We start from the raw sequence: 19522 nt of genomic DNA, 5'->3' as shown, positions 1-19522 counted from the left end.
TGATTCCTAAAAGTGGCTGGGAAAAAAGAATAACAATTTGTTTACTTCCTTTCTTTTTCTATTATACTGTATAATTCATTAACCTCTGTTCGCTTGGTTTTATTAAAGAGAGGTACAAAAAAAATATACTAACATGCATTCACCTTAAATTCTTCAATTTATGAATAGAAGTTGTACTCACATGCCTTTCGCCTTGGCATGATTAGAATTGTATATTATAAACGCAAGTTGGCTTATTTATCATTAAACTATTGCGAAAGAAAGTCAAGTGAAGCAACGCTAAATGTAATAACTCTTTTTCAAACAATCTCGTATGAACAATCAATCCATCGGGAACGATTCAAAATTTATTATGATAGAAAAGTATTGTATCTGTAAATCACATGGTTCAGAAATCAAAGTAAACGATCCGCGAGCTAATGAATCACCGAAACGTAGATTTCTCTACAAAGAAAATGGTACAATAACATTTTTTTCAGAGTCACATGGGTCCCTTTCTTAAATACAAAAAATAGAGCACTGGATCATGATAAGAACAAGGCTTGTGAACACTGTCCGCAATGATAAAGGTAGAAGGAGTAACGAAGAGAGAAAAAAGAATAATGAAGTTGGTTGTATTTATTAAATATGGAGGTGAGGTCATGCGGCAGACGGACACGTTCATCTCTTAAGTACTGCGCACTCAGCAATCACCTACAACTCCACAGAGAGTGGAAATTAGGAGTCATATCCATTACTGCACCAAACCTTCTCATTCATTACATTCAATTATGTACCAAGTAAATCACACCAGTCATCAACATTAAGGCAAATGAAAAATTATTATTTTCTTAAACTTTTAAGATCACAAATGTTCAGTTACATCATTAATGCGCAACCAAACGGCTCTTAAAATGTTCAGACTAGTTGTATCAACAATATACTACTCGGAATTAAGAGAAACTAGAAAAGGATTGATGACTAATGAATAACCAGTAGGAAAACAATAATCCAAAATTAAGTTTTACTATTCTTTGTTTTCTACAATCAGCTTATCCGTACGATATATACGTTAATATTCCTTAATCAAGCTCCCTGCTTATTTATCCATATGTTTACTGATTTGGAAGCGAATTTATACAGGAAGGAATGAGCAAAATGAATTCATACAAGAGAATTTTTCGATTCAGAAACGCGTCACAGTTGGGAGCACAAAAGCATGGTTAGTAACACTAAGTACCCCGCAGTAATTCACTCAACTATGAAATAACATAAATATGTACTGGCATCCCGATGGATGAACAGGAATTGTTGGAAGTAAACGTAAATTTTTTTAACAAGATTCCCTAATGTTTCGTATGCTAACCAAACGCAGAACGAGGAAAAGTACTGGTCAAAATAGATTGAAATTGCAGGATCGAAAAGCTAAAATGAAATCAAAATGATAATCGTCTTCTAGGATATTATCGATTATCAAAGCCATACCTGTTATCCAACATTGGTTTATGGAGTAAACCAGAACCCCCACACCCATACCCATACCCACAGACAGATCCACTTTCCTACATTTAATAATTAGACCCAATCAATTGACTTTGACTGTTCTGCAAGGAAATAAAAGCATACATTTATACTAATAACATGAAACATTTATGCCTAAATATCCAGTATGAAACATTTCATCCTGATGAAATTTTATCGGCAGTGAGATAACAACCAGCATTAGAAGGAATTGCAATGACTACTTATTTAGATACATCTTCGCATTAAGAAAGAAGAGCATACAAGTCCGGTCCAGGTGTTGAATTTTTTTTTAAGGTATAAATCATTCTGCATTATGTTATCCTTTATTAAACTGGGAATGGAATTTGAGGTTGAATCACGTCTATTGCAATCACATGGGTATTTACGCATTGGCAATAAAATTAGAAAATGCAGTTAGGGGTTCATGTTTTTCATCTAATGTTTCTTGCCTAGGATAAAGCACAAAAAATCAATTAATGAACAAGGTCATTTAGGAGGGAAATTTTCATAAGCCTCTCTGATCAACTAAAAAACCTATCCTCTAAAGCCAATTGATGAAGTAATTAGGATATATTCAGTAGCTATAGAATGAATACAAACAAATCTTCATATTATATTGGGTACGAAAGAGTAATGACAAGGAAGCGTAGGAGAAAAAAAGCGAAAATCAGAAATGGCATTTGGTACCAAAGTATTAGATTCTATTAATCGTTCCATGAGAATGGTTAGACGAGAAAGCAGTAAATAGCAGTAACTTTACAAATTTCATCAGAAAGTGTCTTCAAATAATCTTTGGAAGCACACTTAAGATCCTTTACATAGTTCAAATTACAACTCAGAAATATAGTGTGATTGAGTTCCCAAGCCTAATAATATTTAACCTTCTAGGGAAAGAAAGTGTTCTAAAACCACAGCTAAAAAATACTGGGAAACAACATTTAAAACAAGTCATCATCGTGCAATTGCAGCGTAGTGAAATTCAAAACTTAATTATTATGCCGTATTTTGTTACAATTTTGTATCCACGCAATTAAAAAATAAACACAAACATTCTGAAAAACACTGGAAACAGAGATAATGAATCTGGCATATGTTAGAGAATTTAAAGACAACTAATTTAAACAAATCAGAAATAAATAATAATGGATACATTTAATGCAACTGTTCATAAATAAACCGAAGGAGGTCTACTACAAATGAGGTATTTACTTGATTTGTCTGAATCATTACGCAAGCACTCTAAGATTTGTAGTATGGTAACTGTTACACAGTTGATGTATCTATATCTATATACGTATGAAACCATATATGAAACTAGGTCACTTACTGGCATTGTTCTACCAAGGAATGTACTAAGGACGGTACTGAACAAATATTACGATGGGAGCATTATTAATACTCTTAATTTTCTTTTCCCAGGGATCAAATGCTGTCAATACTCCCAACAATAATAACCCCTAAAAAGTAACTAACGTCCAACAGACAGCCCCCTTCCCATTGATGACAATTTAACAGAAATTTACAAAATCAATTATATTTAACCTAACACAATGTCACACCGAATTGAAGAAAAAGTGAAAACTGATAAGCATAACTATAACATCAATCATTGAATTGAATCATTCCCACAAATGCAGGACCCATCTTGATGTATTTCTTTAGACTCTTGCAGAAAAATATTAAAATAAAAAATACAGATTTCTACTACAAGAAATTATGTGTCCTAGGTTTAAATATTTAATAAAACAACATGAAAAACTATTGCACATAATAATACACACACGAACAAGAATGAAACAGAACCTACACCATTTTTCATACAGAATATAGAACTACAGATATGGTTTCCATGAACTGTAATTTACCATAAAACAGCATACATGACTTCCATGAACAAAAATGTAAAGCACTGTGCAATGAGGTAGCCAATTTTCTTAACATACCTGAATAAGATTTTCCAAATGTTAGTGAGAGGAATGTAGCAACTCTAGAAGATATCCAAGATGATGGAGGAACATGTACACTTAACAAGCAGCATTCCAGGGACTATTAACAGATTACTGGGCAAAACTGTAATCAGAAAAATCGACAAAGTAAATATAAACACAGAAAGGGCAATCATGCAAAGCCTAAATGTACATTCCTAAATATAGCAATAAAGGGCAGGAAATAAATGTCACGCTACAACTAGCAGTGAAATTCTATTTATGTGCGTAAGGAAAAAATAACAGAACAGAAGTGGTATAAAAGTGCAAAATATTACTACTCAACCACCATTATGACATTTTATACCATTAGACTAACCACGGTGTACCCACACTCATTTTCACATGATGTACACATGGAAATCCAAGTACAATTTACTGTTATCTAACAGTACAATAGCATGTCTGCAAAAAAATTATTTATTCATCAACAAAAATACAACAACTTTTTGTATCCTAGAATTCACAATTAGGAATAAAAAAAATCATTTAAAGCCATGTTATTAATTGCAGCAAATAGTGGCAATATAGCGCCAGAGCACAATAGCAGACACAACATTAGAGGCAGTGCAGCCGCAATTGAGAAGCACAGTCGAAATCCATGAAATGCCCTTATGTTTTGATCCATATTAGGTATTAGGGGCAGTTCTCCAGCTTCAGAAGGAGAGAAACCCTTGGATAAAATCGCACTGCAATTTCCAGCAACACCTGATTTATGAATATAACAGTTCAAACCGGGTTTGTCCTGACTATTACCGGTTTTGGGCCAGTTCAACTAGTTCTCACTAATTCTGATTTGAGATGAACTGACTTTAAGTTGACATACTGGTTCTGGTCACCTGACCAGTCAAACTGACAGGTTTGATTTGGTTTCTTAAAACAATGTTATCATGAATTAAAAACAAAAACTACATCTAAAATACAACACATGCCAACTTTAAAGTAATCTAAAGTCTAACTTAATATATTTCAATTTTAAATGAGTTAGGACTTGAGTGTATAACTTAATATCCTCAGATCTAAAAGGCATGGTATTTAATAGAAATGGTTACAACGAGATGAACCACTGTGGCATTTGAACATCACGTCGTGTAGTGATTTCCTATCAAAGCAGTTGACTGTAAGTAATCTTGGGCACTATCTCATAGAACTGTTGCAGAAGCTATCCTCAACAGGAAAAAAGCCCATCTACACATCATGTTTTATGATTATAAACCATTCTTAAGGGTATTTTTTATTTCCCTAACCTTCTTTCTTTCATAAGAAACATGGGGTTTCTGTTTCAACACACTTTATTGACAGAAAGACACCCATTTTTAGTTTCCAGCCAACCCTGTCCTACTTTTTGTCAGGTCATTTTTGGAAAAAAATACTCTGTTGTTCCCAGGTGTCTCGTGCAGGTATCCGCTCTTCCTTTTGACTCCATTTATACAGCACAAAATCTCTGATCACGTGACGTGACCCATCATAGCTTGCAGTGCTTTTATAGATGACATACACTGGCTGTTGGCCAGCTGATAAGGACTTAAACCAAACCTCAAGCAGAAAAACGAAAACATAGTAGCAAGCAAGCATAAGTTGATTGATATTAATAATACTATATTCATGCTCCGTTTTTTCCGGCTAAATAATATTCAAATTGAGTTTCTATCACCTGAACAGCACATTGAAAAACTTTCTATATAGTATATGCACTCCAACACAAAATGCAACATATAGAATATATGGCACCAGAACTGTGACACGTAAAAGCTGCAGCCAATTGGTACAGTATGCCACATGCCATACTATCAATAACTACATTTAAAAGTACCATTGTAAATAAATATGCCAAAACCTACCAATAAAGAACACACCCAACCTGATAACAAATAACAAATTGACTGAAAAACTACCAAAGGAAACACCCAGCCTAACACCAAGTTACCCACAAAATCTATCAGTTAAGCCTTCATTTTCTCCTCAAATCTCTCCCCATCCCTGACCCCCTATAGAAATACCCTGATCCCCTATAGAAATACCCTGATCCAGAAGACCATCCTCACAGAACTGGATAACAGCATAGACTCACATTTGCTTACAAGTGATAATTTTATCTTTTTAAGTTAAAATACTGAGGACTTGCATCATTTCTCATAATACTACTACATGATTCTCAGATTTAGAAGCCAGAGATGACTTATCCATATAATATGCAACTAAGCTATGCAACAGGTAACAAGCAATATGTTATTTCTGGGGCATAAAAAGATTTGGGAAAATAATGCAATATGATCACAATCCCTAGATGTGAAGAAAATAATCAACCAAATCTTATTACGATATAAAGAACAATTAAAAGAATTAGCCATAGGATGATTACTCACGAAAAACAATTCTTATTGTTGATTTCCAGGTCCATGCTCTCCTTGGGTTTGCTGTTGCTGTATTTGGAAGAGAAGGTTTGCAGCAAACTGTAGTGTTGAGTGGTACCTCTGGTTCTTATCAGCCTCCAATTCAGAGATTCCCTGGCCAGCAGGTTGAAGTTGCTGATTTGGGGGCTCTGAATTCATGTGTTGCTGTGAAGCAGCATTGGAAACTTGGTTGGATGAAGGAATAAGATTATTAGGTTGTTGGAATGCCTTAGAACTATATAGAACAGAGGGATCTGTTCCCTGAACTACTCCATATCCTTTCTCATTGCTGTGGGGCACTTCCACCTGATAATGTTGACTGAGTTGAGCGGGAACAGCTTCCTGTCCATTTTGAGGAGGTATAATGAAATTAGTCAAGGATGTAGATGACGAAAAAGCACCTAGCTGCTGAAGACTTGAAGCCGTATCATGGAAATGTGCACTGCCAGAGACAACTTGAGCAGGGTGCCCAGTAGAAGATGCAGGTGGATAAGGATGATATTGAGCATTATTAATACTCCCAAACGGTTGAGGACGATAACTAGGGGGATCCGTAGTTTGCTGATCTTGTTTCCACAAATGAGATTGATTTCCATCAATAGATGCAACAGATGGAAAAGGTGGCTTCATAGTAGAGGGACCAACCACTGTCATTGTGCCACCAGCTGTTGATGATTGTATAGTTGAAGGGAGAAACGAGGTTAAAGTTGCAATAAGTTCAGGGGTCAATGTAACTCCCGCTTGGGATGCAGAAGCTGTATAAGTAGAAGAATAACCAGGAGGAACAGAATGAACTGGAGGAGTGACACTGGTCGCAAGATGAAGTGGTTTTGGCAGATGCTTAGAATCATCGTGCAACAATCTATTATATTCCGTTGGTAAAATTGGTTGCTCCTTTACAGAGATTGAACCATACTCTGGTTGTGAAGGGGGAATCTGTTGCACATACTGAGTAGAGGGCGAAGGAAAATGCATTGATTGTTGCATAGATGTGCTACTTGGAACTGGTGGAAACTTAAGAACCACACCGTATAATCGTTCAGGTCCCGTGACTTTCAAAACCTTGGTCAAGAAATCAGAAGGAGGTACCAAAAATAAGGTGGTATTATCAATAAACTTGGCAACACCAGCACGGTTTTTTGCTTTAAGGTAACGAAGGAATTCGGTGTATGAAGGAAAATCCTCTTCACTATCAGGGAGAAAGAAAACAATTTCAAAGCCAATTGCATCAGTATAGTGTTTCGTTAACATATCCAATCCAGTTCTAGCAGCACAATCTACAACATCAGGACTGCAGGAAAAGCACAAAACAAACTTTAATTACAACAGCAAAAAGAGTAGCCTGAAAAAAGTAGAGGCAGGAGGCTATAAAAACATTATCCAGGACAGACGAAAGGGTAGGCATAAAGGAAATAGAAGGCAATGATGCCCATCTGTACACACGTAGATTTTACAGAGTGAATAAAGTGATGGTTTTCCTTTAGCATTACTTTCAAACTAGTTTCCATTCAAATTCATACCAAAACTATTATGTATATGCTAGGATTATAGTTTACACACACTATGTGAAACTACATTTCATCTACAATTTTTAAACCATAGTTCAGGAACATGAGACTTTGCAAGAACAATAAACAGACTATGCTTCCTAACCATAGGCAGGAAGAATAATAAAACATAACAGAAAAGCTTGCACACAGTGCAAAACACTGAAATTTCATGTCAAGGTAAATGCTTCACAGTAAGGAAAAAGCATGCAAAGGAAAAATTACATGCAGCATGAGGACCTTGCATGAAACAGGAGATTAAAAATAACAATTATGAGTATCAAAACTATTTCCTTCATCCAATCCCTTGAGTTTCAAAAAACGGACTAAGACAGTAAAAAGAAAAGGGAAAATTATACTCACATCTCAGTGCCTATCCCTTTTCCAATAGGCACACATCTAGCACGACAAACAGGAGTTCCCCCTTTCGCAATAACTCCACGCCATATATGATCAATATCAGGTTGGACAGAACCAGGAACTCCAGAAGTGATCCTAGTGCCAACTGGACCAAGGTGACCCTTTGGACCAGAACCACCTCCATCAATAATTGGATCGATTGCAAATGGTTGTTCTAATCTTAATCCGCGGTCATCATTATTTCTTAAAGGAAATGAAGCATCACCAATTAGCAAAGCATCATCGATCCTTGATCGTTTAGAATCTCTTGAAAATTGGTTTGTATCAAGTACATCCCATGGACCGGAGCTGGGCCTAATACCAGGCATAGGAGAAGAAAGCATACCAGGGGCAGGAGGAGATGGCCTTTTCCAGCTTGGACCCATTTTCGAGCTACCATCTTGAAATTTGTGAAGTGTGCTCATCTCATTAAAATCAGGACCATTGCTAAGAGGATCAAGACCTTGGGGAACAAAAGGTCGCATTGAGACAGTAGGTCCACTTATACCACCAGGTGGCAATTGCCCTGGAAAATTATTTGGAACAATAGGACGATTTTGACCAAATACATCCGATTGTGGAGGTCGAAATGGAAGCTCGTTCATTAATCCATCGGGTAAAGGCCCTTTACTTCCAGGGTAAAATCCAGGGTAATCTTTGCCAGGTGTTGTATCACTGCTTGAATACATAATCGTTATTCTAGGATCATTAAAAAGCCGTCCCTGAAGGCCCTCTTTGGCACGGCGAGCTTCATCAATGCTTCTAAACTCAACAAACGAATAATGTCTAGAAGGAAAACTCTTGATTCTCTCAATTTCACCAAACAAAATCATGGCATTGTGGAGCATTTGTTCATCAATTTGAAACGAAGGAGGAAAACCTATCCACAAAATGTTACTGGGTGGACTATTCCTCCCCATTGAAGGTTGTAAATGCTGTGACACACGAATGAGTATTTATAAGGAACATTAGTAAAGTTCCAAGTAAGAGGCATATAGAAAATTGAAAAAGCTAATCATTTTATGAACCCACTCTTCCTAACAAAGTGTGGTGCGTGTCTGACCAAAACATAAACATAGCATGTATCCAATTACACATAAACAGAACTAAACAAATTCAATTAGGATTGCAGAACTCTAACCTGTGGTCTAGCCTGAAACTGCCCTTGGTCAACCATAAAATCCTATAGAAATCGGTAAAGGAAGCAATAGGTAAATGAGAATAATAGGCAGAAGAAAATAATAGGTAAACTTTCCACTGACCTCAATGAAACTACTTTACAGACACAACCACGACACATCAAGATGCTTGTAGACTAACAGGCAACCGAATTAACAAAAAAAAAATGGAAAATGAACGAAAGAGCAAATTAATCAAAAGAAGCTTACCCTATTCATAGATTGTGACCTAAGGAAGTCCACACAAATATGGCTACCACCTAATCGCTTCCCGTTCATGACTTTCATGGCCCGCGTAGCATCATCCAGATTGAGAAACTCAACACACGCAGTACGACGGTCTCTGAAGAACTTGAAATCCTCAATCTTACCGAATTTACGAAACTCCGCTTCCAAATCCTCCATCGCTACGTTGTGGCTAACACCACCCACCCATAGCTGTTTACACGGTCTTGCCTGAAAACACATTACGTTCATTTTATCATTTAATCACCATCATTATTCCCAGTGAAAAGTCACATTGTGAAAAACACGAAAAATAAATATAAATCGTAACGATAAACGCTTTCAGTTCCCACAAACCGGTATTGCAAATTCGATTCTGATTTCAAAGCCGCGCAGCGACGCGCCTTGTAAATTTGTTTTCGCCGCCTTGGCCTCTTCAACGCGTCCGAACAAAACGAAAGCGAAGGTGCGTGGGGAATAGGAAATGAGTGCGTCGAGAGAACCGTACGGAGCGAATAGTTCCATGAGATCGGAATCGGCGACATCCGGCGGCAGATTTCCAACCCATAGGTTGTTTGTTGGAGTTCCCCACTCCTCGCTTTCCACGGATTTTGTAGGAGGCGCCATTGTAATTCGAAAACTGCAACAATGGAGAAGTAGGTTTTGCTTCAAGGCGGGGGAAAATCCCCAAATGTAGTTTATTATCGCAAAGAGCGTTTCAAACCCTACGAATGAAAGACAGAGAATTTTGATTTTGTTTCCACTCCTCGCATGGACCCACCTCGCCGCATGAAATTCTTAAGCTAAATTATACAAACTCTCTTATCCGCATTAATTATTTAACTTTCGAAAAAATTAATTTGATGCTTTATTTTTATTTAAAACCGATTTAAAATGGTGATTATGTGAGTTTAATCTTAAGTTCAATAACTTTCCAAGTTTATCACTTCATCTTTGTCTCTGTCACTTTTTTTTTCTTTCTATACTCATCAGATGCACTTCCAACATTAAAATTACCTTCAACGACAAAAACAAAAAACCTATGTTTCAATCATGAATTTGTTCTTGTTTTGGCAAGAAGGAAGAGGTTAACCTGGGTCCACATTTAAAGAACAACGACAGATTGAAATAATGAGGAAAGCAAAATAAATTAAACACTTTTGACAGCATAAATATTAGACAGTTTGGGGTTTGTAAGCAATTTTTAAAATATAAAGGAACAATTTTTTAGGATATTTTCAATTATATTTTATTAATTATTTGCATTGACTATTTAATACTTTTATATTTTGTATTGAATTTTTAATGTTTTTAATTATGATTGTCATTTTATTTTTATTTCTCTACTATTTTAGTTGTTTTAACGTGTTAATAAATATGAGATATGATTAATATAAAATCATACACGCAAGTAATTTTTATTATTTTTGTTAAAAACACTTATACATATATATTATTATATAAATGTAATTAATATTTTTTGTATTCATATTTTTTTCAATTGTATACTTAATAAATAATTATTTTTTAAATTAAAATAATTATCCTACTAAATTTATTTTGTAAGTAATCGTTTTTTATTCAATTGTTTTTTATTTAAATTTTCTTTTAAATTAATATTTTTTAAACTAAAAAGTATCTAAAATAAAATAATATCTACAAAATAAATAAATAAATTATGTACAATAAATTAAAAATATTATTTATATTTACTTTTATAATTAAAATAGAGATTTACCTTTTTCATGTATATATTTTATTTTCAATTTTATTGTTTAAGTAAATGTTATTTTAAACTAAAATAATTACATTTTTATTTTTACTATTTAAATGATTGTTAATTTAAATTTAGTTGTTTTTAAATTAAAATAGTTATTTTATCATTTTATTCTACTAAATCACTGTGTTTAAATTTAGTTATTTTTTAATTAAATTAATGACCTCAGGGAAAGTGTTAAATAACAGAAAGAGTTAACTGTGTTTTTAGTCATTTAAATTACATGTGAAATAATTGAACATGATAGGAAGGAAAAAACAATTTTGCAGATAATTTTAGAAGTTAATTTCTTATTTTATTTAGCACTGTGTTTATTTGTTAAAAAATTAATATGAGGCCTTCACTGCAAGGAGTAGTGAGGGAGCATAAGTATCCGTAGTACATACTTGTTGATTGCATTTAGAATAATAATGAAAATTATAAAACGATGAATCACATTCTCAAGGATTTAACAACATTATTCACAAGTCTATATAATAAATGCACATAATATTTAGATAAAGTACAAAAATAAAGAACAACTTCTGAAAGCCAAAATTTATATATGACTAATGTGAATATTCAAAATCATTTCCAATACAATCATCAATTGTATTATCTAACTAACAATTTATGATTGCTCATCCCATAAATACCTCTAGATAAAAATAAGTACCACAAAATTTTGTAGTATAACAATTTTCTATTAATATTAGATGAAATAGTGAGTTAAATAATAATGATAAGTTATCTTCATACCAATAATAGAGTGAGGTCAAAAGTTAGTTAAGTGATTAGTATTTGATTAGCTTTATATTTAATGCACTTACAATGATAAAATTGAGAGATAATTAAAGTGTAAATGTTTCACTAGATAAAATGTATTCGGAAACGTTGTTTTTCATAGTAAAAACATAAAAAAAAATTGTAAAACTTAAAAAATGACATTTTAGGAGTAGTAGTGGTTTTAAAATACTAAGACTTCATTGTTTTAATATTAAATGAGTTTAATATAAATGGTTTCGTTATCAACAAGATTCATAATTTAAAAATACACAATTTCTTTAAAAATCATTTTTCTAGAGTTATCTGACTTTTGTTTAGGAGTTCATATCTTTTGTTCGTCTAATTGAAAACTAAGACATTAGGATTGATCGTGACAACAAGCCCTTCAATTTGCACGGATTAGTTTCTCAAATAGAGTAAATTCGTTTTCTGTTCATCTTTTTTTCTTTCTTTGTATGCAAGTATGTTGTGAATGCATATGACATTTGAGTATTCTATATGACTATGTGCTAATCAATTGTCCTAATGATATACTCTAATCGTGTTTCTATGGATTGTTGGAGCAAATAAGACTTCATGTGATTGTGGAGTTGTTTTAGGCTTTCTATAGCGGTTTGGTTTTATATAAGGTAAGGGAAGCTAAATACAATTATTCTCAAGTTTTAATATGATTAGAATTGTGAGTGTATGTTTGATGGTCTGTGATTGATTGAAATTATTGTTTTAATTTATTGAAGCACTATTAAAATATGTTTTTAGTTTATGATAGTGTGTTGCTTGACATGTTTGTTTTGGTCTATAATTGGTAATATGTTGTATGGATTTTTATTTTTTTGGAATTGATGGTTGAAAGTAAGCCTGTGTTTGTTTGTTTGGAATTGATGAAATTGGAATTTTGGTTAGTTGAATATAGTGTTGAAATTTTGTTGGAGAAATATGAAGGTGTGATGTTAGAAATTGTCTAAAATTGGGATTATGGCAAGTGAAATTCTATAGGGATTGTTGAACTTTATGTAGTGCTTAGAGTTTGTACAATTTAAGATTTAGATAGCTACTTGTATTGCTGGAATTGGTCATTTTGGTATGTTGAGTTGTTGTTGTGTTTGTTGTATAAAGTATGCTTGATTTGATTGAAATTGATGTTGAATGGGAAGAATCAAGGAACTGATCATCTGATTGAATTGGTATTCAATATGACACCCAAACCTGTTTTAGAACCCTTCACTAAGTCAGAAATACCAAATTTGTCATTTGAATAGGTATTTGGTTACCCAAAAGCATTTAGATGAAATTTTGTTTTCTGATATGGTGTTGAGGGCCATTGATATGCTGCTGAGCACTGGCCTCCAGTGGCACTTGGCCTTGGCCTCTTTACACAGGACGTTGAGCGGTGGTCTTGTACTCTTGAGCGCTCCCTACTGTGAGTTGTGTACTTGTGTTTATGTGTTCTCTATATTCTGGATTGTTTTGGATTTTTTAGTGATATTGATTTAATGTATGTTTAAATGGAAATGTTAATGTTTATGGATTTTAAATATTAATGTAAGTGTATTGTTAAAGTATGATGGTAAACATGTATGGTGCTCATTCATGTATGATGTTACGATGATGATGATATGATATATGTATTTGATGTAGTTCCATGAATGGAGAGATTCTATGGTGGTAGTGTAATGTAGTGATGTAGGATGCCTTGAAATAGGAGATGATTCTAACACTCTTAAGGATGAGGTATGTGGTGAAGAGTAACAAGAGTTCCTTAATTTAGTTATTGTTTCTTAACCATAAATGTTTGACGATTAACCTTAGTGTGTAGTAATTTAATGGTGTGGTAGCTTGATGTGGGCGGTTTCGCCACATACGGATAAAGGTCTCCCAAAAATTTGATATTAATACATATCCAAATTATTGAATCTAGAAATAGATACATCTACACGTGTTTCCATTAATCACAATATAAAAAGATATAGTAACGTTTAGATAAAATAATATATAATATAAAAACTGAAAAAAAAAATGTAATTACGTTTAAAGATATCAAATGAATTTTGATATAGCTTTAAACAACTTAAGAAAGGAAGTATAATCTAAGGAAATCCAACAAACAACTATAAGACGAATTTAATATAATAAGTAATCATGCATTAACTTGATTAATATTTTATGGAAAAATTGATTAGTTACTAACAAAATACAAAAATAATAATAATAGAGTAACACGTTTTTATAATCATTTAAGGATAAAATCATCATAAAAAAATAAATTTTTATTTTTTCTTATTAAATTTTTATATTTTTTCAAAAAAGAAAAAAATATAAAATAAAAGGAGACAATATCAAATCAATGTAAAAAATTATATATATCAAAATATCTTTTTTCTTTCAATTTTCAATTTGAATAAAAAGTCGTCATCCGGTTTGAATCATCCAGTTAAACACAAAATAGAAATCTCAAATACCTTTTTTAATATAAAATGGAATCGCAGCATTGATTCAATTGAGTTTTGCATGTAATTAGCCAAGGAATCCAAATAAAATATCTTTCATAGGTCTAAATTTAAATCTCCCTTAACCTAAAAACATGCCTCAATTCAATTACACTTCACAATCGCAAAACTATTTTCTCAGGAATCAACTACACAACTCCCAAATGAACTCAGGAACAAAATTCTGAAATCATATTGAAAAGATAGCATCAAGCACACACATTATTCCAAAGATGGATTCATACCCTAACCCTATATAGAACAAGTTTCAAGACTTAAACCATATAAATTAAAAAAAAAAAAAATCCTAAAAATTATCCTTTGTTTGCCGTATGACAGCAAGGGCTTCTGCATCATTTGCTGTGGTTGCAATGTTCAATGATTGCCTAATTGCAGCACTGGATGTACGAAGAAATGGATTACAAGCCTTTTCCATCTTCAATGTGGTGGGAATCTGAACACAAACAAACACTACTTATTAATTTGGTCCAAATTAATTAAAGTTTTGGAGTGAAAGAATTTTTAGAAAAACTAAGTTAGAAAATTTAAGTGCAACACTGAAACTTACCGTAGGCAAGCCTTTACTTCGAAGGTAAGCTACATGAGCAGCATAGGATTGAAGTTCTTTGTTTTCAGGTTCTATAGACAATGCAAACTTTGTATTCATCTGCCAACACCAAGGTAACAAAGTCAATTTCACAGCACTCAGGCTAAGAAAAAAGAAAGCAAATAGCATAAGGGACAAGAGTAAGTGTAACTGACCAATGTATACTCGTGTCCACAGTATATATTTGTATCATCTGGCAGGGACATGATCTTTTTAAGAGAAGACATCATCTGCAACATGGATGACATTGTAAACAACTGAAGATGCAAACATTTATACTTTTATCAATGAACAAGTCAACTAATTGTACCATATTAAGGTGTTTGCATTCACATGTTATGAGTTGCAAAAAAGGCTAATGGTTATCACAGAGGCTAATGAAGGGGATAAAGCATGATCATAAAACATGTTCAGCTGAAAAGATACAAACACCAATAACATATGAGTCCAACTATATAAGAGATTGACACCACTGTCTACCCAAAACCTTGAAAGGATTAATGGGTTTTTCACCTTTATATAGTGCTTTACTTTCTCATTTCTATTTATCCAATGTGTAACTTGGACTCATGCTTGCATTTTCAACAATGACTCATGAGACAAAGATCTCAAACCTTAAAAGCAAAAGAAAATGAACAAGTGCATTTTAACTAACCTCCTGAGGGCTTCCTTCAAACAGCTTGCCACATGACAAGCTGAACAAAGTATCTCCAGTAAAAATTGCCCCAGATCCAGGAAAATAAAAGCTTATATGGCCTACAGTATGAATCAATTAAAAACATGAGTTACACAATAGAAAACAGATAACTTTTTTACACTTTTCACCATTGAGAAGTATTAAGAATGGAAATGTGACCTCGGGTGTGACCAGGTGTGTCTATTACACGCACCTCATGGCCAGCAAACATCCACCTGTCACCATCATTCAAATAGATATCAATGCCAGGAATCCTTTCCTTGTCAGTTCCTGAACCAATCACCTGTATTGCAGCACGGAAAGTGTTAGCATCTGTACTAAGTAGTAGCTAGTAAGCATAACAAAAGTACACAGATTATTAACAGAAAGTATGATAACTCTGCATAAAATGTCATACAAAATACCTTTGCCCCATATCTCGCCTTTAATTCTACATTTCCACCAGTGTGATCATGATGATGGTGAGTGTTGAGTATGTAAGTCAAATTTCGATTTTTCCTGCTCAAGACATCTATGACAGGCACAGCTTCAGAAGGATCAACAACACCAACCGTACCAGTATCCACATCATGTAAAAGATACGCATAATTGTCCTTCAGGCAAGGTACCTAACAATTTTTTTAAACAAAATAGCATCACAAATCAGGCTTTCAGAGTATTTCTTCAGAATTATCATATTGGGTGACCAAATAATTGCAATCAAACATCACCATGTCAACTGAAAAAGACTAACAAGAAACCTTCTCTCACCAATTCAATCTGCAACGAGGAAGACATATTCACAACACTGCAAAATCGAGCCACCCTCAGCGTGCGACTTGCTCCACGCAGCGTTTTCAATGGTGTAGAAAACAATCGCATAAATCCATACAGAATGCCTTTTCTAAAGCAAATTTGTCTCACATTTGGCCACACGCACAACCCACTTCTCACCTAAGAAACACAGAATGATCAAATTCCAACACCCTCTTCGCCAAAGTATCATGAAACACACACCCACCCACTTTGGAAGATAGGTCATAATCACTTACCAAGAAGCAGAGAAACAAATAATACACATAAACACAACTAATTCCAGAATTATATTACAAAATACACCAAACTCAATTGATTCCAGATCACAGAGGATAGAGAAGGATAACACACCGAATCAAACAATCTGTTTCAGCAATCAAAAGCAAAATACCTTATTATCATTCATTGAATACCTTATTAGCAAAATACCTTATTATCATTCATTGAATGCCGAAAGAAACAGGCACACAACGAGGTGCCACGAAAAATGTTTGGTTTAGTTTTTTAGACAAGAAATAAAAAACATCATCGGACGCTGTCTTTTTTTTCCTCGTTTCCTCCGAAACTCTTACAGATAAAAAAAAAACCCAAATTTGAGGATATAATTATGTTCTGAAACAAAAATCAAAGACCCAAAAAGAAAGGAGAGAGGAGGGGAACAGAGAGAGAAATACAAACCCTGGAACAAGGAAAAGTGGCCATGGCAGATGAAGTCTTAGAGAGAATCTGCTGCATCTGTGAATGGTGTGGGGTGGTTATGGGAAAGAGTTAAGAGTGTGCGTTGGCACTATTTGGTTGAAAAGGAAGTTGCTTTTCCCTCTTTCTCTTAGCGCCACCGTGTCCTCCACCACCACCCCTTCTTCATGTTCCTCATTATTCACTTTCACTCATTTTTTATTTCTGAGGTGGCAAAACATTGCTATGCCATGGCACCCTAAACACCAAGACATATAGATATTAATCAAGATTATTTGTGCATCACACCGCCACACACCATTCTTAATGCATGCCACGTTGACAACTATTCTCAACTTCTCTCATCCGCTATTATCTTCCCAATTGCATTGCTTCAAACCCTTTTTCCTCTCTCTCTTGACTGTATCTGATGAACATTTTTCCTTCCTTGCAAAGGGTAAAAGAAAAATCAGTAATTTCAATAGCAGCCAAATGAAAGAAAACATGAAGTCTCATTCACCACTTTAGTTTCTGAGTTTCGTGAAATTAAAAATTGAAACTTTAATTTGTTTCTCGATTATTTATTACAAGTTTCAAACCATTCTTCTAAATTTATTAATTCCAAAGACCCTCTTAACAACGAATTTCAAATTCAGAAAGTAAATGGCCATTTACTCAATAAAACTGGTTAAACTTTAGATTAGCCAAGAGTACATGTAATTAGATTTGGAGGATAAAACCATGTTTGGCAAACGTGTCACACTGCGCACCACTTATTTTTGGTAAGCGGGGTGAAGGAATAAACACATCCCTTCATTTATGCTTCGCTTCATAATAACACAAAATCCAAACAATATATGAATAAAAATAGAATGGAAATTTATCCCTTCTAATAAATTTTCAAAATAAAACATAATTAAACAAGAAAATAGAAATTTAATAAACATTTTTTGGTAGTGCATTCTAGTTAATTTTATTGTTATTATTTATTAAGCATCAAATCAGAAGGCAAACAGAATATTTTCATCAGGTAATGTCTGAAATGAGAAGTCTACTCTACAGTGAGTGAGAAAGTTGACTGAATCACAAGTTTATTTGTTCTTTTACTTTTTGAGTTTCTCCATAGAATTTGTGTAAAGGACAAAGGGGTGGTGGATTGTTACGGTTCATATATTTTGCTGGAGCTGGATGGAAAATATAGGAGTGAATGAAAAAGTGAAAGAACCAAATCTGTAAAGGGTATCTGTTAACCCATATGAAACTATGTTAAAAATAGAATTTTAAATCTAATTCAAAACCTATAAAATTGGACAATAAAAAAAGTTTGCATCCACTTGTATATTTTAAATTAATTTTTATCTCTAATTGATATGAAATTTCTAATTATCTCAAATTAAAGACTGTTTATGTTCGTTACAGAAGTAAATTTAAGTTATTGATGTGAGCAAGGATCCCCCAGTGAAGTTGCAGCTGTGATCCAAAAGAAATGACATAATTGTAGTCAATTTATGGTTAATGTCAATATCTGCTACAGTTGCCAGTTAGGCACCAATTGCAGCTTGGTCCTACAGTGCACAACACAATGAAAGATGGAAATGAAGATTTTCTTGCTTCAATTATGCACCAGGCAACTTGCTACAATCATAGTGCACATCTCAATATTCATTCTGTAAGACCAAGGAATATGCATATTGGAGCTAGGAAAAACTAAAATCTGACAGATTTTAGGCCCTTTCTAATGCAGCAAATACATATAATATTCACATTTTAATTACTGGTTTTCATATTCAAAGCAGCAAATTTATAATGTAAAACTCTGATAAAATGTTGAATGCCACAATTACCTGCAATATAATATATGTTAGCAAGGTATCAGAAAGAAAACATGGTTGTTTTTAAGCAACTTGATTTACAGCATGGTGCTTCATATTACCATTTTCAGAAGTTACTGAATCAGACTCTATAATTGATGTTCTTGGGAAAGGTCCTCTTTCTTTGGTGCACCATGTGGTTGTGTTGTGCATCACAGCCACTTATGAAGTCTCCCTAATGGACTTAGGCTTTCACATAACTCACAATTCTTCAGGCTTAATGTATTCCTTTCTGCTGATATCTTCTTGGTTGTACTTTAGATACATATGAAAAAGGAGGATTCTTAATGGTATGCATGTAAATTATGGGGCAAGGGACAGTGGTCCAACTCAACCTCAACTCGAGTAGACTATGAGCAACTTTTTGTCTTTAGTAGAAAAATTCATGCGTGATAGGACATCATAGTAAGAATATGGAAAACAGTAACAAATTTCGTGATGATCATAGTGATAATCAGTGCATTATTGGGATTTGGCTGTAAAATATCGAGTTTCAGAATCAGAATTCAAAAACTCATGCAATGAGTGGCATAAACATGAATCATGGTCCCAAATTTGTGTTCACAAACATTTTCCAAAGGCAAAAATGCTGCTATTGTTCCAAACTGTGTTCTTTAAC

General features: G+C 33.8%; 2 protein-coding genes across 5 annotated transcripts; both read right to left on the bottom strand.

Annotated features, from left to right (window-relative positions):
- Positions 1 to 327: 327 nt before the first annotated feature.
- On the bottom strand, positions 328 to 10030 carry LOC108333923 (flowering time control protein FPA). Of its 3 annotated transcripts, XR_008246064.1 has the most exons (8): positions 9588 to 10030; positions 9216 to 9461; positions 8969 to 9010; positions 7792 to 8762; positions 5855 to 7172; positions 3447 to 3573; positions 1465 to 1541; positions 328 to 693 (listed from the first exon to the last, which is right to left on the bottom strand). XR_008246064.1 is itself a non-coding variant. In XM_052870474.1 (6 exons), exons 1-5 carry the CDS (start codon positions 9855 to 9857, stop codon positions 5867 to 5869), a joined length of 2835 nt encoding a protein of 944 aa, XP_052726434.1. In that variant the 5' UTR covers positions 9858 to 10030; the 3' UTR covers positions 2249 to 3573; positions 5855 to 5866. The 3 variants fall into 3 exon arrangements, 1 of the variants encoding a protein (XP_052726434.1); XR_008246063.1 differs by lacking the exon at positions 1465 to 1541; XM_052870474.1 differs by lacking the exons at positions 328 to 693; positions 1465 to 1541 and having other exon boundaries at positions 2249 to 3573.
- A 4393-nt stretch (positions 10031 to 14423) lies between these two features.
- On the bottom strand, positions 14424 to 17386 carry LOC108333030 (probable hydroxyacylglutathione hydrolase 2, chloroplastic). Of its 2 annotated transcripts, none has more exons than XM_017568346.2 (8): positions 17036 to 17386; positions 16313 to 16495; positions 15967 to 16170; positions 15722 to 15845; positions 15521 to 15621; positions 15021 to 15122; positions 14827 to 14925; positions 14424 to 14712 (listed from the first exon to the last, which is right to left on the bottom strand). In XM_017568346.2, exons 1-8 carry the CDS (start codon positions 17090 to 17092, stop codon positions 14566 to 14568), a joined length of 1017 nt encoding a protein of 338 aa, XP_017423835.1. In that variant the 5' UTR covers positions 17093 to 17386; the 3' UTR covers positions 14424 to 14565. The 2 variants fall into 2 exon arrangements, with proteins under 2 accessions (XP_017423835.1, XP_017423836.1); XM_017568347.2 differs by having other exon boundaries at positions 15021 to 15095; positions 17036 to 17372.
- Positions 17387 to 19522: the final 2136 nt, after the last annotated feature.

The sequence above is a fragment of the Vigna angularis genome, chromosome 11 (genome assembly GCF_016808095.1).
Source record: "Vigna angularis cultivar LongXiaoDou No.4 chromosome 11, ASM1680809v1, whole genome shotgun sequence".
NCBI lineage: Eukaryota > Viridiplantae > Streptophyta > Magnoliopsida > Fabales > Fabaceae > Vigna > Vigna angularis.
This window is presented reverse-complemented; position numbering and strand designations above follow the sequence as displayed.